We start from the raw sequence: 21,804 nt of genomic DNA, 5'->3' as shown, positions 1-21,804 counted from the left end.
GTACCTCTGTGTGTGTGCGTTGGACTCTGTACACTGGCAGTTTATAATGGTCTCAAAGTTTATCTGTGTAAAATGATTAATTAATGTGAGAATGTTGTTCTGTGGAGTTCTGTGTGAAAAGATCCGACCCCCCCGCCGGCCCAAAATAAAGCCTGGTTCTCATTGTTAGATTTTCTCAGTGACCCTCCCCACCTTTGGTTCTTTGGTTCTGTGTGTCCCCAACAGTTTATTGTGTTGAGCCCCATGAATAGCCCCCCCCCCCCCCCCAAGCAGCTCCCCTGCGGAGGGGTGGGGGGGGGGCACATAAATATTGTGGAGAAAATCAGCTGCCTGTTTGGAGAGAAGCCAGCTGAAGTGATTTAAATGGAGAGTATGGCAGTGATCTGAAACTTGAAGAGTCCTCTTTTTTATTTCAGTCATCCAGGTTGGTGCCCCCATTGTGCCCCCCCCCACCATCATTAGCACAAACAGGATGCATATTCCAATTAGGGACTGTCACAACGATGTGCCAAAAGCTTCATCACGCCATCAGCTGGAAACACACAGAAGACAGAATGACACAATACAGGAAGAGCAAAGTGTTTGGGGGGGGGGGGGCAGATCTGTCTGTTTACCATTACAGAGCTGAGAACATGTGATTTCTTCACATGAGGGAGGAATGTTAATTCAGTGTCCTGAGCTGGAGCTGCACTCACTTTCACCTCTGAGCATCACAGCAATGATGATGGTCAACATCATTCTGCAGTGTTGAGTCAATAAAGTATTTCTGATAAAAATTAGAATTAGAGAGACTTAAATTTAAAGCAACAGCGATGCTCGATGAAAGCCATTCATTAGTATAAACCGAGGCCTAATCTGAACCTCCCAGCTCCAGTTGTTCTTAGTTCTCATCTTCCCGCTCAGAAAGAGAGCAGCATTTCTCCACAGTGTTTTTTAACCCCATTTTCAGGGTGTGGACACAATGAACAGAAGAACAGCTTCATGTGATGAAACAAAATAAAATCCCCCTACAAAGCCTGGGACGTTTCCCAACATCGGTTCTGTGCAAGAGAAAGTTGATCCAGGGCAGTTTTCAGGCTGGGAGTGTTTGGAGTCATTGTGCTGCACTTAATTAAGACAGCAGTCTTATTCCCATTCGTTTCTGGAATCCTTGAAATGCTTCTCTTGTTATTTTTCCCAGATGAAGGTTGTAGATAAAACTGCGCCCTGAAATCTATTTCCTATTGATTTTTAATCATTATTATTAGAAATCAGAGAGCAGTGATTTGGAGATTTTCACATAACTGAACTACACAACTACACGACATCCTACTGCCGTGACAGCTGAGTTGTTGGTTGAAATGCTGTTGTTGTGAAATGTGTGTCTGCTGGTGATTGTGACAATAACTCAGTTCGAAAACCTGTTTTCAATTCTAGAACAGTAAAAACAACGTGTATTTCTATCACAGATAACAAATGAATAAATGCAGTGTGAGAGTAATCATAATTATGATGCACGATAATAATAAAAATAATAATGATTTGATTCGACAGGATATAAAGTTTCAACACTAACTTTCTCATATTTACTTTAACATTCGGACACATTCACAGATAATCGATACTTATGACGTCATATGTATCAATAGTAAACCGATCTTTTACAGGATACATTTTTGTGTTTAATGTGTTTTTATCTTAAACGACAAAGTTTAGATGCGCGCGCACGCGCTCAGATTCCGCCACTCGGAGCCAGACAGCCCTCAGTGCGCATGCGCGGCGGCAGCAACGCCATCACCACATCCCGGAGCCGGATCCGCCCGATGATACCGAGAACCCGATCCTGCCCGACCTGCCTCATCCCGCTCCTCGACCCGGACTCCCCGAGACCCCCCGAGGCCACCGGAGAACCGGGGCCCGCCGAACCACCGAGCCGCCGCGGTAAGTGACCGGACCGAGGCGTCCGTCCCCGGCTGAACCTCCGGAGGAGCGGGGACCGGCTGGTGTGTGTCCGTGTGTGTGTGCGTGTGTCTGTGTGTGTCTGTGTGTGTCTGTGTGTGTCCGTGTGTGTCCGTGTGTGTCCGTGTGCTGTCTCGTTGTCACGCGCCTCCGTGACGTGGATTCATTCAGATGCTGCCGCGTTTTTCGGTCACATGTGAAACTTCTGGGTCCGAGACCGGGACGGACCAGGACCAGGACCAGGACCAGGCAGGGACCCCCACAGCCCCACTACACACAGATACACTCAATACACACAAAGACACACACAGATACACTCAATGCACACAAAGACACACACAGATACACTCAATGCACACAAAGACACACACAGATACAGATACACACATAAGTGCTGGTCTGAAAGAGACACAAGATAACACACATTTACACACAGACGGGTCTTCCCCGGTGACCCCGGTGATCCCCCGGTGACCCCCCCCAGTCGATAAAAGCTCGTTAACGATTAAGCGGAAGTAAAGCTGAACTCATGGAGGCTTTTATTTTGGTAAAAGAAAGGAAACAGCTCTGCTGAATTCCAGGGAATTGATCAGCGGGGGGCGGGTTTCTCTGGAACAGGTGAACAGGTGATCACGTGATCTCTAACGGTCAGAACGACGGTCCTCAGCTCGGGAGACAACAGTTAGACAGCAGTTAGCTTTCCGCGTGGATTAGCTTGAAGCTAACGTGATGAACAGGTGATGGGTTTTACTTTGGGGGAGGGGCTTTGCCACACCTGCCTGATTATGATTGGCAGGCATCTTTCTTAAAATGTTATACATATATACACACAAGAAACGAATGGAAATTTCCCTTTTCTCCTTTTATTTATGAAACATATATAATTTAAAATAAAAGAACAACACAATTAAAAGAGATGGATAAATACCACTCAGAATATCTGGTAGTTATCGGTTGTCAGGACACAGACACACACACAGGTGATGGTCTGAAAGATAACACACACATCATCACAGCATCAGGACTGGTTGTTAGTTCTGTTGATGAGAGTTTGTGTTTCATTGTGGTCTCTTTAATCGTCCTTTTGTGTCTGTTTTTCTGTCACTCTGCATCATCTTGTGTTCTTTGTAGTCACTCCACATACTCACTCCTTTTGCCAGTATTGTTGTGTGTCTGTAGCTGTTTGCATCACTGTGTCTTAACTCGTTTTTGTTGCTGTTTCATGTGTCTTTTGCGTTGATTTTGTGTCACTGTGGTTGTTAGTATCTGTAGTTGTGTAGTCTCTGTTACAGAACTCTCCCAGTGTGCAGCATCTCTGTGCCGGGGGCCGGAGCTTTAGGGCAGGGGCCCCCGGGGACATGCCTGCTCAGTAATCCTCCAGTGGCAGTGGGGGGGCTCAGGATCTTGAGCCTTAGCTGTGTGCAGCGGTGCAGTGAACGCAGCCTAATGTGTGATCTATTCCACACAGAGCTGATTGAGTTTCACATGGTGGCTCTTTGAGGGCCACAGCTCGACGGACAGATCACATGACGGCCACACGTGCTGCTTCGCGTGCAGCTCACCATTGTCCTCAAACAGCCAGCGCTGCTTGTTGTCTATTAATACATGAGCAGCGAGGGGGGAGGCCTGAACAGGAACACTAGCCAACGATGTCGAGCTGCATGTATAGAACCTGGTGCCATGCTGGAGCTCCTGTCCGTTGAAATCTGACTTCTGTGGAGGACCGATGGTTGAATATTTCCCTCTGAGGGCTGGAAAAACATGAGCAGTATGAAGCTGGAGCGGATGAATCAACGTGTGACGTCTGTTTTTAGACCTAAACCGTTCAGGCCCTGTTTTCAGAGAGTCTCGCTCACCTATGTTTAATGCACCAAACCAGCCTCTCCCCTTTTGATTTCCTGGCCTGAACCTGAACAGCACTTTCTTGCAGGCCAGGCTGCAGATGCACATTGTGCAATATTTACTGTTCCAGTTTGTCTTTATTGTTGTGACTTGTTGCTGATGAAACTTGTTGCTGACGCTGCAGCTTTAAAGAACAACTTCAACAATGCTGACTGAGCTTTGTTTACCTACTGATAGTGGTGTTGGTAGGAAGCCAACACGTCATTCAATAACCTTTGACCTCTGCTATCTAGGGTGAAACTTTTCTGTCACTTGACGTACTTCTGTGGCCATTTTGTGTCTGGCTGTCGTGAATTTATGAGCACAGAGGAGCGACTTTATTATTAGAGACAGTTGGAGTGCATCAGTTATTCAGCTAATAAATAATAAATATGGAGCGCCTAGAGACGGTGCCAGGAAATGTCAGTCAGATCCTCCACAGGTGGAGTCTGGTCTGTGGGGAGTGTTCGTCTCAACATGTTGGTCTCCAGCTCTGCTTCATTTATAGACTGAATGAATCCCAAAGTTAACCAGCTACATCTCACTGCTGTTCAGAAAAGGAGCGCTTTAAACACGAGCTGGTTTATAAAACATTCTGATGTTGGGCTCCCATCCTGTTCACTTTGGCCTTTTAATGAAAGCTTAACAAAATTGAGAATATTGTTTTCCTTGGGTTGTTTCCCAAAAATAATTGTAGCTCCTACAATTTATATCCTGCACCTGGTCATATTGTTATTTCATTTACCGTATTTTTTGCACTTTAAGCCGCACTTAAAATCCATACATTTTCTCAAAAATCAGCAGTGCGCCTTAAGTATGAATTCTTGTTGTGCTTACTGACCTCAAACCAATTTTATGTGCGACTTTGGGAAGTCGCTCCACTTGATGGATTGTCGGAGCATTCTGAGCCGACACAGGGACGTTGTGTTAACGTTGGTCGTTGGTTGGATATAAGCTGAACGTCAGACGTTAGATAACCATCCAACATTTAGTCAGTGTTACCTTACTGTCGTTCGACGTCAAGCCAACGTTAGGTTTTTAACGTAAACCCGATTTTCAAATCCACGTCATAATCCAATTATAATCCAATGTTGGGAGACAACGTTGTTCCACTGTCACACTAACTTCAGGTGTTTGCTGTCTCTGGCAGCGTTAAACCAATCAGAGAACAGAACGCAGTACGCTGAGCTCCACCGCTTTTTGTGACGCTAGTACGTACTGTGCTTCGCTTTCTGCTTTATCATGCGCCTTATGTATGAAAATATACCCGTTCACTGATATGGCGCCTTATAATCCGCAAAATACGGTACTTGAGCTGTGCCGACTGATTTTAATCTCCTCTTTCTCCTGTTCAGTTTGTGTATGCCTGTATTTTTCACAGGAAATGTGATGTGTTGACTTGCAGTAAAAGGTCTACAGTTGAACCAGGAACATCCTGCTCAGGACTTGGGCACAATTCCATCTCATTATCATGACAAAGGTTTTATTTAGCACCAATTGCTGTTTCCTCATTTATCTTCAGTCATGTTTCCATCGTCGACGTCTGCTGTGAGCTCGTGTTTGTGTGCAGTCAGAATTGCACAAACTTTTGAAACAAACAAGTTCCTCACAGGGCAGAAAGGCATAACTAACACATTAAATCCAGACAGCTGAATGTTTAGGCCCATTCTTTTGTGTGTGTCGTTGTGTGCACATGTCCCACAAAAGCTGCACATGTTGGAGCAAGCAAGGGTCGAGGTGCAGCAGAGAGGGATGTACTGTGGGGGCCGGGGTCAGTGTTGGCTCATGCCTGTCAGATTTAAGTGGTTGTTGGTGTTAATCTGGTAATTATCACGCAGCCTTTATCTGCACAGAGCACATTTCCAATGTTCAGTAATTGGACTTAACTTGTAATTTGAGCCCAAGAGAAGCTGAGTGCAGTTTTCTGTTTTCTGTTTTTTTATTTCAGGTTGAGGTTCAGTTTTTGGAGTCCTGATACATGTATAGTTCTGTCCAGGCCTGCTGACCCCTCATATCTTCGTCCTTCCTTCTTCCTCTCCTTCTAGTCACAAGTTTTCAATGAGCTTCTTTATCCTGTCTTTCTTCAACACCATTTGAAAATGTAGGAAAATCCAAGTGAGTCAGAAAGCATCTTTACTCAGAACCCGTCAGCAGCTGTATTTGTTGTAAGTTGGTGAAACTTTGGTTGTTTGCTGAAGGATTTCAGGTAGCTGAACAGAGGCTGGTAAGGGGAGTGTTTGTTCCTGCAGAATGAATGGCCTCATTGAGCCGTCCCTCAGGAGTCGTCCTGCTTTACTGGTCCCCACACACACACACACACACACACACACACTCCAGTACGGAGCAGCGACTCCTCTGGTGGGACGCCAACATAAATCTGCTCCATGTGGTGAAGCCTGCGTCCCATTAAGGGTTTGTCCACACTGCTGACTTTCTTCCTCCCCTCCACATTGCTCCGGGTTTCAGAAACGCTTTAGTTTGAAAACTCTCAGGGTGCGCTGTAGTCTGAACGGGTGAAAATGGCGACCTTTGGAAACAATGGCAATGTCACACTCATAGTCGCTCCCTGATTGGCTCTTATCAGCGTTCTCCACCAGTGATGAAAGCAGCATGAGTTACAGAGTACAGGACACATGCAGAAGTTCAGTGAGCAGCAGCTAGCAGGCATCCAGGTCAGTAACCTCAGGCATTTATTGTTTGTCTATATGAAGAATACGATTTTAACTGTGTGTGTGTCTAATTTTTCCATTTTCTCGGTTTGGTCTCACTTTTTTCTTTCTGTTCTTTCTGTAAATGTCTTCGGTGCCTTGGAGGCACAAATGGACCCTAAAACAGCCTTTGCTGCCCTCCAGGCTGCTTCTCGTTGACAAGCATCATTAACTGGGTATTTAGATCCAGAGTAATTAGCATAGCCCCGCCCCCTCTTAACGGCCGTTGCCCTGGCTGGTAATCCTCCTTTTCTTATACGGCACATGATCTTTAACATGATAAAACTCCTACTAATGTTCTGATCTGATTTAAATTTAATGAGGCCAGTTTTATCAGCAGCAGCTCCATAATCAGCCGTGACATGAAAACGTGGTTAGTTAGCATTAAGATAAAAATCTCATTAGATTAATCAGTGTTTTATGTTTAATATGTTTAAAATATATTCTCATTTAGTTTGATTTTATTATTGGGAATAGATATTTGTTGTATGAGTTTTATCATTTTGTGGTGATTACTCATTATCACAGATGGATAACAAAACTATTAACAAATAAATTAAACCTCAGACTCATGTTTCATTAACTCACAAATGTGTTTGACTTCAATGTTACGTATAGTCAAAAGGTGAAAACTGTCATATGATGACGTATATAAAATGTCTTAAGGTCATACGATGTAATGTTCTTGTATTTACCCTTCTAGCTTTTTGGTATTTGAGCATCGAAGAAAATAAATCCTTGATAGCTCTGAGTGCCTGTGACGTTCGCAGAGCTAAATTAAATGTAGGAATGTCATCTCTAGAAAAACAAAAGTCGTCACCTTCTTTGTGTCGAATACCACGATGCCTTTTTTTTTTAAGCTTCCTTGGCAGCGTTGGTACATGTTTTCCCATGAGTGCTGCTAAAACAGGCGTCACCCTCCCTGCTCATTCTTCGTCAGCGTTCTCCTTCAGTGACCTCTCTGTTCCAGGTTCACAGGCAGATTCTGGTCCTGTTTCTGGTCCTGGATCAGTGCAGGTTGGGTGGCTGTCATTCAGTACGAGGCTGTGTCGTTACATTTTCTAACTGGATGTATCTGTATATTATTTAACTGAAATCGATTTTAAATGATTATTTTTAAAAACAGTCCACTGTCAAAAAGACACAGTTTAGTAAAATTGCAGTGTTTTCAAAGTCCAGTAACAATGAAATAGAGTTACAGGAGGAAGCGGGAAAAAGTCCAGATGTGATGTCAGAGCTTTGGCTCTCAGTAGATGTTAAAAAGGAATCACAACAGTTCTGGAGTTCTGGGTGGCTAATGTGGGTCACTGATGAGTGAGTGGAAAGAACGTCTGGGTTTGAAATAAATCCTTAAATGTGTAAAGGTGGAACTGTCTGAGCTGAAGTTGGTCCGACATTCAGAGACCACACAGCTGCACTTTCCCGTTATAAAATGTCCAACTGTAACCTGGAAGGAAAACCAGGTTTAGTCTAGCAGCTTATTTCAACCTTCATAATCCATAAAAATCTTTCCTGTAGATTGTGCTGTTATTATTTTATCAGATTAGAGTGGTTGTGTCATTGTTAGAAGCATACTGAATGAAGCCCACACAACTCACTCATTCATCTTCTACTGATTTTCCGTTTCTGGGTCATGGGGGGTGGAGTGGGCGGGGCTCACATTGGCTGAGGGCGGGGTCACTCTGGACACCTCCCCAGTCGCTAACACAAACAGATTGTTGTCATTTTAGCAGGAACACTGCAGCAAATCCAGTGCTGTGATATTTTTTTGTGACTGCTGCTTTACTTCTATTTCATGTTAATGGCACATTTAGTTCATTTTTGAACTTGTCTGTGTTGTTAAGTCCACGCTGTCAGTGAGTGATGGTGTTAAATGGTCCTGAGGACTCCATGTTGGAGCTGAGGTGCGGCTGGTGGCAGGATCAGTCCTCCTCAGCAGACGAAGCCCGTGCTGATGCTGAGCCTACAGGTTTCCTCTGTGGGACCGGATTGGATGGGTGTCATGTGACAGTAAGCATGAGAGGGCCGCTGTTTTACTCTGTGGCCCCCAGGTGACCCAACACTGGACATAAATCTCTCTCCTCTCAGGTTTTGACACATTAATCCCCAGGCCTGCAAGGCGTGAAATACTGTAACATTTCCCTTGATTTGATGGCCGCCCTCCAGAATTTCAAGACTGCTTGGTTGTTAGCTGTGGGATTTAAGAGGAAGCTTAGGTTTCCCATGAGACAGAGTCCGTCTCTCTGTCTGCTGGGGTCTGGACTGGACTCAGTTTAATGAGTTGGCGTCTCGACCATGGAGAGTAGGACTCACATGATTCCAGTGATGGTGTGAAGAAGTCTTTGTTTACTGAGCTTTTACGCCCGCTCAGGTTGACATGGAGGTCGGCGCTGTGTCGCAGCTCGCTGTTTGGTTTGCTAATATGAACGTGTGGCATCTGATACCATCTGCAGAGTTGAGCCGCCTGCATGGCTGCTGTCCTCCACGTCCTGATCTGTTGACTTTGGTCTGAGTGCAGCTCTTTGATGGGATGAATCAGCCAGAATCAGACAGGAGCCTTTTATTGTCGCAGTGTGAAATATACAGCAAAATTCAGAATTCTGCTCCTAAAATGGATAAAATGCATGAATAGAAAGGTTGTGTGTTTATTTTGATGATGAAAGGAAAGGACGATGATCTGAGTTCGATACGTTGGTCTCTGCATGCTCTCCCTTACTGTTGATCCTCCACCGACCTGCCCCGGTCTCCTGACTGAGGGGCTGTCCTCCAAGCTGTTCTTGCTGTGGACTCCTCACCTGGATCTGGATCTGGGCCTGTGTCTTGGTTTTGCATCATCATTTGGTTAGATACTGGCTTATCCTTTTTTATTTGCATTAACGGATAACAGCCTTCTGGTTTTGTGTTCACTCGGACTGAAACTTAGTGTTCTGGTGCGTCACATCCTCCGTTTCTGATGTTGCGTCATATTCAGTGGAACTGAAAGTAAATCTTCACAGTAGCCGTGATCCAGTGTGTGTGTGTGTGTGTGGGCGGGGTGGCGGTTCATGTAAAGTTATGAAAAATAAGGCCAAATGTTTAAATGGAAACATTGTTGGTGCGCCTGTAACGGTGTGTATTTTTAGACGGTGGCAGCAGGTGCACATCGCCGCTGATCTCTTTTTGGTGTGTACAGTAACACAACCCCTCTGCTGAGCTCATTACATGACACGTCACGTGTTGGTGGCGTGCAGTCAGATGTGTTATGGTTCCCCTCTAAACATCCTCCTCCTGAGCCTCCGCGGTCTTGAATTGATGTGATAGTTCTTGCCACACAAGTGACACCACACGTGAGCGACACCGCCGACAAACCAGGAAGTAACCTGTGGCTTGACTGGTATGTTTGGACATGGCAGTCAAATCAGAAAGCTTTTCTCCCTGTGAATTCTCATCTTGCATTGTTTCCTCCCTTTTTATTTAGGTAAACTGCCTGAAACTGATTTTGTACTTCAGGCTTCCACGTTCAATGTGCAGAAATAATGAGAATGTGACTCAGTTTGGACTCACAGTGAAGCAAGATGAAATACAACAACCACAAGAAAAATTATTTTGCAATCGTGTTGGCCGATTGTAATTTTCACATCAGTGAAAATAGCTTTTGCATTTTACTCTTTAGAACAAATGAACATGTGAAAAATATGATTTGTTTTAGAGAGCGTCGTGGTCCAGACAATCGAATACTGTGGCACATTTTAGCTTTGCCTTTTATCTTTCAGGCCCCGTTGGGCCGCAGCGAAGAGGAGTTCGGCAAAAGAAATATATCTATATACTCTCTTTTAGATGTTTCAATGATGCCATCTTTGTAGGATTTGGACCAAAAAGTATTTCCATTTGGTCTGGAAAAATTACCTGGCGTGCTGGGAGTCAAATCAGCAACTCGCTCTTCCTATTTGAGCCCATGAAGCCTGAGCCAAAGCTCAGAGGCCGTCCTTTATTGCTGTTTCAGCCACAGAAATGGTTTCTGAACAGACAGACGGTAAGCAGAGTCTGCGACAGGCTGCTGAGCGTGGCTAAGGACACGTCTTTCTGCTTATCCACCAGTTTTTCTTTCTTGATAGGAGTTTAGTTTAAAGGTCTCTTAGTTTCCCATCTGCCCAGAATAGGAGGCTGAGCTGCTGGTCTGTCGGACGCTCGTGTTATTTTTACATTCATTTGCTTATTGCATTTTATTTTTAGTTCTTCTACAAACTTGATTGACCTTCAACATTCCCTGGCAACAAGTGGGAGAGCAGTTCAGGTGGGTGTCAGTTGTTCCACCATTAACCCGAATGCCTGGTCACCTTCTTCATATCGGACAGTGGAGCTCTTTGGGATTTTAATCGTGTTTCACATTCATACAGTATGAGACAATAACTCGGTCCTTAGAGGAGGTCTGGGTCTGGGTCTGGGTCTGGGTCTGGGTCTGGGTCTGGGTTCAGGGCTAACCCATCAACATACAGCTCGCTTTGGGTCCACAAAAATTCTGCGGCTCCTTCATCCTTGTTTTTTGACTTTTCCTTCTCTAGATGATCCACCATCACCTTTAACCAGCTTTAACCAGCTTCCATTTCTGTTTCCTTGCAGGTTTTGAGTCCTGATCCAGGTCCAGCAGAGGCGTTCCCCTCTTCTTCCTCCTTGTGAGCAGACATGCCTCCAGCGCTGGGTGGGCCTGTGGGGTACACCCCTCCTGAAGGTGGCTGGGGTTGGGCCGTGGTGGTGGGAGCCTTCATCTCCATCGGCTTCTCCTACGCCTTCCCCAAGTCCATCACAGTGTTCTTCAAAGAGATAGAGGTCATCTTCAACGCCACGCCCAGTCAGGTGTCCTGGATCTCCTCCATCATGCTGGCTGTGATGTACGCCGGAGGTGAGTAACGTTTGTGTCGTCACAGAAAATGACTGCTGGTAAAGTTTTTCTGAGAGAGAGAACGACGTAAAGAGGAAATGGGACGGGCTCTTCTCCAGGTCCTCAGCCTTCATCCCATCGAATGACAGGAAGTAGAAGTCAGATAGATTGTACTGAAGTCTATGGGAAAATGTCCCTCCTCCTCCCTGATGATTTTATGGTCTCAGTCTGAAATACAACATGATGTTAATTTTTTTTAAATGATGCTCCATTTAGAGGGAAACAGAGCAGGAAGGAGGGGAGGGGTTAGGGGCGGGGTTAGGGGCGGGGTTATTGTGTGACTGACAGATCAGCTCAAAAAACCAAGATGACAAACTGCAGGCTTGCCTGTCAGTTCTGACAATAAAGCCTCAGATGTGAACCAGCAGGTGGCGCTGCAGGTGAAGTCAGAGGACAGAGGTTCTGCAGAGCTCCGATCAAATTTGACCTTTTCAGAACAGCCAGTTCTTCCACCTCATTACCCCGTTTTTTTATCTGCCCTGCTGCAACAATGACTTTAACATTTACATGTTTCAGCAGGAACACTCATCTAGTTTCAGGTTAGATGAGGTCGGGGAAGGTTTCGGTTCAGGTTTCCTTCTTTCTGGCTGTGACAAAGTTCTTTTCTGACTCGGCGTCATGGTGTGTGTCTCAACCTGGCAACCGCTCATCTCTTTTTTATCTCCCTCTTGAATCTCTGTTTCTAAATATGGTTTGTCTTCCTTCTGCTCTTAGTCATCATCTTCAGAGCTGTGTGCCAGCCTGCAGCCTCGTTTAGTCAGTTTAGGGGGAGGCGGGGGCAAAGTTGCATAACAGCAGCCAGATGTTGAAGTTATTTCTTGTGAACAACAGTTCTGGCTGCTCGTAGCGGAGATGGAAGGAAATTGCAGAACTTATGCAAAAATTACCATATTGTACACAAGGAAACACATACACACACTGACTCACACTGAAGACAAGCAAGAAAAACCACACACACTCATTCATGTAGGTTTGATGATGTCAGATGAATGTGACCCAGTTAACGCTGCACTCTGCACGTAGGACAAAGAAGAGTAAGAACGCTGGTGTCTGGGTCTCTTTTCATTTATCTTTGATCCATCTGGACCTGATGTATAAGTTTGTGATGAAAAACACATTAAATAAATAGATTTGGTCAATTGTGATAAAGGTTTGGCTCATCTAAATTTCCTGTCCCTCTTCCACTGACTGAAGGAGAAAATGCCCAATAAATAACAATCACACACAAAAAATTATTTTATGAGCCGGATCCTGATGTGACACTTTCATAGTGTTTCGTAGTATCTGTGTTGGGCTGAGATCTGGACTCTGACTCTGACTGAGTCCAGATGGTAGTTACTGAACTGATTTGAACATTGTACTCATTTTGGTGAATTGATGATGTTTGGATGACGTGGGGTCTGTGGGTTTGGTGCCCGATCTGGATCCAGATGTCACAGACATGTTGGGTTGTTTGACTTTTGTGGAGGTGGACACTACAGCTTGGGGAAGATATTTCTTCTGTTTTTTATGATCCTCCAAAAATTACACTCACTCAATCCTGCAGGTCAGCCACAAATACGAAATGTTTAATCAAAGCTGTGAAAGTGGAGCTTCTGTTTGAAGTTAGCAGCCATCAGAATAACAGCTCCACTCTGGGATGATATGAGATAAACTGGTTTTTAGTCTTTAGTCTTCTCTGCTGCCTTTTAAACCTCAGTGTGTTTCTCGGGGGAACTGTGTGACCAGGCAGTGTGCACTAGTTTGGGAAAGATAAACAGAGGACTCATCCACAGCCCAGAAGCTCTCACTGTGTTTAGAGAGGAGACGCAGTAAACCGGTGACGATGCCAAGTCTCTGACGTCAGTTCATCCTCCAGCGTCGGCTCACATTTGGAGCTGCACTGCCAAGCCAGTACACCAGACCAGCAATCAGTAGATTTTCAGACAGGGAAAAAGTCCTGGAAGTTGTGGACACCCTGGCCGTAGATAATGTTACAGGACGAAATAGAAAATGTGCTAAAAAGAAACAACCTCAGACTGTGCTCTCTTCATGAAGCCTGCTTCACAGACCTCTCTCTGATTTCCCCTGGACTTCCCCTGTAATCTGTGGGACTTCTGTTCCTTCTGCCGTAGGACTGAAACAGAGTGGGTGTGTGAACAAAGGCAGATGTGTGTGCAGCTTGGGGTGTTGATGTGATTAACCATGGGTCAGAGTTCAGATTGATGCCCACAATCAGAGGATTGGTCAGTAAAAATGCACAGCTGCAACAGCTGTTAAATCAAATGTATATTTTAGTCATGAATCCGGTCCTGTACAGCATTAGCTTTAATATTTCTGCTGAAAAACTGAATCTTCTGAATGTTATAAATATTAAGAATAATAATAAATTTGATTTGTAGGCATCATTCAAAGACATCTTACAACACAAGGGTCAAATACAACAACCCAGATGAAATTAGAGCATGAATAAAGAGGAATGTGTGAGCTTAAAGAGGTCTGGTTTGAGGAGGATTTGAAAGGACCACGTCGGGGTGGTGAGTCCCAGAGTCCAGGACCTTCGGAACCCGTGGAGGTGCAGCATGAAGAGGACGAAGAGAAGATGTGTCATCTGAAGGACACAGCAACATGGTGGCCACTATCGCTCAGGTGTTAAGACTCAGTGTGAGTCCAGCCGGTGATCTTTACAAGAAAGCTCAAAAATACGCAGAATGAGTTAAAGAGCTTTAAAGTTTCAGGATGGAACGGTTCGGGACAGAACCAGGCTAGCAGTTTCCCCCTGCTTCCAGTATTTGTGCTAAGCTAAGCTAACTCCAACAGAGCTCATCTCTTCCTTTAAAGGCCGGGGTCCCGATGGAGCCCATCAGGGCTGGGGGAGAAATGTGAAGCATTCTCAGTAACTGTCGGGGCAAATCCCATCAGCTGTTTCCCTCCTGCCCCTCCTCTGACATACTCCGAACCAGCTGCTCCTCTCCCTCACAGAAAGTGAGGGTGATGAAGGTTTTACAGAATAAAACAGGACGCTGTAAGAGGCTGAAGTGTGATGGCAGCTAAAATCAGACGCCGCTCTGCCAGAGTGAAGCGGAGGAAAGTGTTGTTCTGTCTCATTCACAGAGAGAAAGGGAGCGAAATGATGGAGGGAGGGAAGAATGAGCTGTTTACATAATATCTCTGCTCACTGGCCTCTTTGTGTTTTGCCATCCAGGAAGAAAAGGCTGTCACAACTGATTTGTTGACGTGTGTGTGAGTGTGGAGAGGATGCGGATTTGTCCTCGTCCTCGTGCAGGTTCAGCCGCAGTGAGCTTGGAGAAAATGTCGCCATGTAGCTGAGGCCTCTGTGTGTCGATCACACTGCTCTAGCGACCACATGACCTCGGTGACTTCCTGGACCGTACCTGACTGCCTTCCTGCAGCCTCTGCTCCTCTGACTCCATCGTGAGGGGGAGGTGGAGGAGTTGTAGTCTGGCTCTGTAGGTCAGCACACTGAGCTCCTGTGTTGGTTCTTCAGGCCTTTACTTTGTATTCAGTCCATGTGACACTGGCAGCAAACCGAGACGCTTCCACGTCATCACTCCTCCGCTTCGTCTCCTTCTCTTATGTTCTCTCCTCCTCCTCAAATCTGTAGTTCTGACTCTCTCCAACTTCAAGTCCAAACTCGAAACTCACCTGTTGAAGACTGCTTCATAGTTTCTTTCATGTCTTATTGCTTTCATTTCCTGTCTCCTTCATTGTACAGTGTCCTTGAGTGCTTATAAATAAAATGTATGACTGTCATTATTACTCCATTGATCTGTTAAGCTGCCTCCCTCCTCACTGACCTTCATTGTGTTACACAATAAGTTCCTGTCTGTATTTTATTTTTGCTGTTGTTGCTCCACCTGCTGGTGAACAGGTCAAATTAACAGTTTAATGTGTGTGTCTTTGTCTACACATTTCATACGCATGTGAATGTGTGTGTGTTTGTTTGTGCTGCAACCTTCTGCCTCCATGACGGTCATGTCTTTTTTTGTTATTGACCTTCAGCCTATAGGGGAACATATAAAAAGTCCCCAGGAAGGAGCAGGAGACAAATCTTAACTGTTGCTGATTCTCTGATTTTCTGCACAGACTAATAGAATATTTATTCATTATTAGCTTCAGCTTATTCTGTTCAATCAACAAGTCGATGTACGGAGAAATTACTGGGATCAATCCTGCAGAAAATCGTTGGATTTTAGATGATATAATCTAATCCAGTCCCCCCTCCCCCGCCCGCAGGTCCGATCAGCAGCATCCTGGTGAACAAGTTTGGCAGCCGGCCGATCATCTTGGTTGGTGGATGTCTGGCAGGGGCAGGGCTGATCTGCGCCTCCTTCTGCAACACTGTGGAGCAGCTGTACTTCTTCATCGGAGTGGTGGGAGGTCAGAGTTGTTCCTTTAGTGGGATATTTCTGAAACGTGTCATGAATGTTTAATAGAAATTTGTCCCTCCAGGTTTGGGATTGGCCTTCAACTTGAATCCGGCCCTCACTATGATCGGCAAATATTTTTACAAGCGCCGGCCCATTGCCAACGGCATCGCCATGGCAGGCAGCCCCGTGTTCCTGTCCACGCTGGCTCCTCTCAACTCCTGGCTCTATGATGAGTTTGGCTGGAGAGGCAGCTTCCTCATCCTGGGTGGACTTCTGCTCAACTGCTGTGTGGCGGGCTCCCTCATGCGCCCCATCGGCCCCAAACCTCAGCCTGCGAAGCCTGACTCGGAGGCAGGCAAGGTCAAGGGGGTGGAGTCTGTGCAGCCGCAGCCCAAGAAGACGGTCCTGCAGACCATCAACTCCTTCATCGACCTCACGCTCTTCAAACACCGGGGCTTCCTGCTCTACCTGCTGGGCAACGTTGTCATGTTCTTCGGCCTCTTTGCTCCGCTCGTCTTCCTCTCTAATTATGCCAAGAGTAACAATATCAGCAAAGAAAAGGCGGCCTTCCTGCTGTCGGTGTTGGCGTTCGTCGACATGTTTGCCCGGCCCTCCATGGGCCTGCTGGCCAACACCAAGTGGGTCCGACCCCGGGTGCAGTACTTCTTTGCTGGCGCCGTCCTTTACAACGGAGTGTGTCATGTGCTGGCGCCGCTGTCGGTGGACTACACTGGATTTGTGGTGTACGCCATCTTCTTCGGTTTTGCATTTGGCTGGCTGAGCGCCGTGTTGTTTGAGACGCTGATGGACCTGGTGGGAGCTCAGAGGTTTTCTTCAGCCGTGGGTTTGGTCACCATAGTGGAGTGTGGGCCGGTGCTGCTGGGACCGCCACTGACAGGTAAGACACCCAGCATGCCTTGGGGCCAACAGTAAAATGGCGTATTCAGAATCAGAATCGCCTTTATTGTCATTATACATGGTACAACGAAATTGGGGCCACCACTATCAATGCAAGAAGATTGGAAAAATAAGATAAACAAATAAATGAAAACTAGAAAAGTATCAGAGTGAAGACGTCTGAATATCAGAAATGTAAAACATATCAAAATGTGGGACATTTGAGATGTAGAGCATATCTACAATATATAGAATGTACAGAGAAAAACTCAGTGACTGCCTGAGTTGAGGACAGTTACAGCTTTGGGAAAGAAGCTGTTCCTGAGTCTGTTTGTCTTGGTCTTAATATTTCTGTAGCGCCTCCCTGAGGGCAACAGGCTGAACAGAATGGAGCCAGGATGAGAGCTGGCTCCTAATGTGAATTTAAATAAATCCTTTGAACACATGGACCAAGGGCTGGAGGTCCATACAGTCTGTTTTTGGTTCTTAAGTTATATGTATAAATACAAAATTCACGTACAAAGGGACCTTAAATATGTTTTGTTGTGCTTGCTTTCATCACAGTAAATGTGCTGGTCTCGTTGCAGGGACCTTCTATAACTACTACCAGCACTACAACTACACCTACGTGGCCTGTGGCATCATCCTCATGGTCGCCAGTGTTTTCCTCTTTGTGGGAATGGGCATCAACTATCGCCTGCTGGAGCGAGAGAGGAAAGAGGAGGAGAAAAGGGAACGAGAGGGGCCCAAGGAGGAGTGCGCCGCCATGTTGGCCCCCCCTTCTCCTGCAAAATCGGACGAGGAGGCCGCCGTCACGCCGGATGATGTTGCCAAGATGGACGAGGACACAGTGTAGGGAAAAATCAAACACATGGACTTGAGAAGGGTGCACGTTCAGCATCACACACTTTACAGAAACACACATGCAAGTTGGACTTACCCAGTAAAAAAACACACCCTTATATACAAACCAGAAGCCATACAAACAAATGTTTTTATCATTAAGAGACCTGTTGCTGTGCTGTGAAGGTTAGCCGACAGAAAAGCTCGTTGGTACCTCCAGTCCTGGTATCTGACGTGCCTTTGACCTTCGGGAGCTCACCCTTACCCAAACACCAGATAGACGCACAATAGATGGAGCGACTGTAAGATGACGGTCCAAGAAACTAACGAGGACTTCATTCTCAGGGTCTTCTTGTAAAAACATTGATTTTAACTGCTCGTCATATCACAGCATTCAGAAATCCTGTATAATTTCCCCCCATCATTCTGCACACACACACTCAGTCATGTGTTGCTTCACTCATCAAGGGCTGGACAGGAATTAAAAGGACTCATTCAGACAGGTGCAGATCTGATGTCAGGATTGGGGGGGCACAAAAGTGATTTTTCACTTTCACTAGAGGCTCACCATATCATTCAAAACGTACTGCACAGGGAATCACTTATTGTGCTTACCTTTCTTGTTTATTTGTCCTAAACTTGACTGTTATATTGGTAAATCAGAATTTTAAGGGTCTCTGGCATGTAATGTCTACCCACATTCTCATCTTTCGCCTCCCTTCGACCCTCCCAGATCACCATCTTCCTTTTCTCCCAGTGAATGGGACTACTTCATGCATGATTAATTGAAATAACAAACTATGAAGGCCTAAGGTATTTTTATTGGGGGGGACATGTCCCCCTCGTCCCCCCGGATCTGCACCCATGCATACAGCAATAGTTCATCTGTGTATCTGTTTTGTGCAGATTTCTGCCAGACAAAAAAAACATCAATGAAATTGTGAGTTTGAGTTTTCAATCATGACTACACAGAGAGATGAAACGTTAACAACGTCCGCTGTAATATTTTTCACCTAAAACTGAGAAATGTTAAGGATCAGACAGACGTAGGAAAGTAAGGCAGAAATGGATCTAATGTAGGAACTAAATAAGACGCTTACTATGCTACTTCACCTGCAGAGTAGAAGGCTTGTACATACATCTGTGTGCGTGTGTAATTTTGTATCATACACACTCCAACCACAGCAGCTCCTCACACACAGTTTTATTGATAAATCATGAGACATGTTAGAACAAAACGGAAAAAAACCTAAACAGTTACACAGTCATGCTCACAGATTTATCTGCTGCACGACCAGCAGGATGAGATGTGTCAGTATTAAATACCACAAACGCATGGATGGGTTTAATGTGTGTGTGAGAGAGCTTTCATCTGCCCACATTGTGCCAAGAAAGAGATCTCACACAAACATCCAAATTTTCCATCATTTCATCAGTTTTGGATTCTAGGTCTGGCAGCACCCTGTAGTTTTTTGTTTTGTTAGTTTTTTGTGAATAAGACTTTGTAGTTAATAATACAAATAAACCTTTGGAATTTGGGAATAATCTATTTTAACTCAGTAAAATGACAATCTGACAGCCGGTAATCTTTTTGATGGATTTTTAAGCAGATGTATTAGAAGTGTGTGTGTGTGTGTGTGTGTGTGTGTGTGTGTGTGTGTTGTGTCAGTCAACAGTTCAAACTGTAATCAGGTTTCATCATTGGTTTAAATTTGTACTGAGCTGAACAGGATGTCACATATCAAACCCACAATTAGTATTTTTCTTTATTAGTTTTATTTTTGTTCCTTATTTTCATTATGGAACAGATAAATGGAGGTTTTAAACGAGAATAGAATGAGAAGATGGTTTTGAAGAAAAGCTTGTTTTTTTTTTCACACTACAGACTGTCATGTGTCCTTGGCTTCCTAAAAAGAAATCAGTTGGTCTGCATTTTGTCAACAAACAACTAGCACTGTACAACTGATTAATATGGCAAAAAAATAATTTAACTGCCACATGATCAAATGACAAATTTCTCAGTAGCAGTAAAAAGCAAATATTGCATTTAAAAGCTTTTAAGGCTTGCAAACAAAAATACTGAGAAATTGACTGACAGGTCTGATGCGTTTTCACTGTATTGTGTTTATTTCAAAGCTCTTTTGGTGTTTGTACCATGACCAAACGTAAGTATTAGTTTCAAACAAATTACTTACAGCTATAAATTGTCTGAATGTCATTTGAAGTTACCGTTCATTGTTTGAATGTATGGCTGATATCATGGGAGAATAGTTTCACTGTTTGCGCTTCCTGAAGTCCTCACCTGTCCTTGTATTTGACTTTCAGGTAGATCTCTGTTTGAGATAATGGACATGGACAAAGAATTCATTTTTCTGCAGCGCAGTCTCTGTGTCCACATTCCCCTGCTGTAAGCCCAAACTTTCTTTCAGTTACAACAAACTGACACTGAGGTCAAATTCTAAACTGACTTAGACTTTCAGTTATTTGCCTTTTGAGAAGAGAGGTTGAAAAGAAAAGCTGACTCTAGGAAAGGAAACATTTTCACAGAAAAACTAGAGATTTATTTTTTATGTGTTGTACCTGGTTACAGAAACAAAAGTGATCAAAAAAAGAACAAATCATCATATTATGTTCCTGGAAAAAAGGTATTTTTGTTGTAGATGTTTTCATGTTGTGAGACACATTTGGATCTGTATATGTGAAGGTTGTGACTGGGGAATGAGTGAATCAGTTGATAAATTAATAAAAAACCCTCCACTTGTGTGTTCTTTTACTTTAGCAGAAAATTCTAAGAAAAGAAAAATTGCACTTTCTAGAATTAATGAAGGTATTTTCTAACAATAACTGCCAGTGACGGACTGGTAATGTGGATTTTGGGCAGGTGCCAGAGTGGCCCCGGAGTTGTTCTCAGCGGCCCTTGAGATGTGGTAATAATGCTGTTCGACACAACTCGGAACTCAGAAAAATTCCCAGTTGAAATCTCCCATTCTGACCTAAAAACGTTCCAGGCAGGTTTCGACTTCCGTTTGAGCGCTTGGAATTCTGGTATGTAAACAAACCAACATGACACTATAAGATTCATATTTAATCATTTCAATCGCTAAAGGTGCCTGCCTGAGTGAAGCGGAGGAGGGGAAACGACACATAAGTTAACAAATCAAAATCAAATCAAATTACATTTATTTGTATAGTGCCAAATCATAAAGTTACATCAAGGCACTTTACATGAAGAGCAGGTTGAGACCAAACTCTTGAATGATTTAAAGATCCCCGATGAGCAGGAAAAACTGCCTTTAAGAGGCAGAAACCTTCATGGAGATGAGCTGTAGTACAGAATTCATGAGGATAAGGAAGCAGCAGGAACATGGGATGGGTTAGGAGAGGAGCTGGGAGAGACTTCAGGAAACAAGCTTAGAACTGGGAGAAACAGATTTAGGAGAAGGTGGTTATTGTCAGCACATACGAGGGGGAGGGAAGGAGAGAGAAGCTCAGTCCTTCCCCCAGCAGCCTCGCTAAAGAGGAGAGGACTTTAACTTTTTAACTATCAGCTCTGTCATACAGGAAAGTTTTAAACCTGGTCTTGAAAGTTACTAAAGAGTCCGCCCCCCGGACCGATGCTGGGAGTTGGTTCCATAGAAGAGGAGCCTGATAACTGAACCATCTGCCTCCAGATTTACTCTTGGAGACTCTAGGAACCACAAGTAAACCTCCATGCTCATGATAGGAATTCTGAGTACGAACCAGTTGGCCAACTGTGGCCCCCTGGATACACTGAACTGTGGCCCCGTGGATACACTTACCTGTGGCCCCCTGGATACACTGAACTGTGGCCCCGTGGATACACTTACCTGTGGCCCTGTGGATACACTTACCTGTGGCCCCCTGGATACACTGAACTGTGGCCCTGTGGATACACTTACCTGTGGCCCCCTGGATACACTGAACTGTGGCCCTGTGGATACACTTACCTGTGGCCCCCTGGATACACTGAACTGTGGCCCTGTGGATACACTTACCTGTGGCCCCCTGGATACACTGAACTGTGGCCCCTAGCTGACTGGGGAGAACCTGTTGGAGGTGAACCGGGGGCTGCTGCCTACGACTATGCCTCTTGTCTCGGACAGTCACCCAGCCGCCCTGACTAGATCCCGGCTGCTCGGGAGCCACTGGGGGGGAGGAAACTATCTTAGCTGCCGTATGAGCTCGTCTAGGTTGGTCCGCACCGGCTACGGGGGGGGGGCTAACTACA

At 45.0% G+C, this 21,804-nt stretch overlaps 1 protein-coding gene across 2 annotated transcripts; it reads left to right on the top strand.

Moving 5' to 3' along the window:
- The first annotated feature begins 1,765 nt into the window (after nt 1–1,765).
- Nucleotides 1,766–20,310, top strand: LOC115046701 (monocarboxylate transporter 1-like). 2 transcript variants are annotated; one of them, XM_029507234.1, is made up of 5 exons: nt 1,766–1,920; nt 11,127–11,406; nt 15,682–15,825; nt 15,898–16,713; nt 17,300–20,310. In XM_029507234.1, the coding sequence occupies exons 2-5, from the start codon at nt 11,190–11,192 to the stop codon at nt 17,566–17,568; spliced, it is 1,446 nt and encodes a 481-aa protein (XP_029363094.1). In that variant the 5' UTR covers nt 1,766–1,920; nt 11,127–11,189; the 3' UTR covers nt 17,569–20,310. The 2 variants fall into 2 exon arrangements, with proteins under 2 accessions (XP_029363094.1, XP_029363095.1); XM_029507235.1 differs by lacking the exon at nt 1,766–1,920 and adding an exon at nt 6,365–6,491.
- The last annotated feature ends 1,494 nt before the right edge of the window (nt 20,311–21,804 follow it).

This window comes from Echeneis naucrates, chromosome 7 (genome assembly GCF_900963305.1).
Source record: "Echeneis naucrates chromosome 7, fEcheNa1.1, whole genome shotgun sequence".
Taxonomy (NCBI): domain Eukaryota; kingdom Metazoa; phylum Chordata; class Actinopteri; order Carangiformes; family Echeneidae; genus Echeneis; species Echeneis naucrates.
Note: the sequence above shows the minus strand (reverse complement) of the source record. Positions and strands in the feature narration are given on the sequence as shown.

Coding starts and splice junctions, on each gene's coding strand:
- LOC115046701 (XM_029507234.1), top strand. CDS start 11,190: ATGCCTCCAGCGCTGGGTGGGCCTGTGGGGTACACCCCTCCTGAAGGT. Junction 11,407..15,681: donor GGCTGTGATGTACGCCGGAG/GTGAGTAACGTT, acceptor CCCCGCCCGCAG/GTCCGATCAGCAGCATCCTG. Junction 16,714..17,299: donor GCTGGGACCGCCACTGACAG/GTAAGACACCCA, acceptor GTCTCGTTGCAG/GGACCTTCTATAACTACTAC.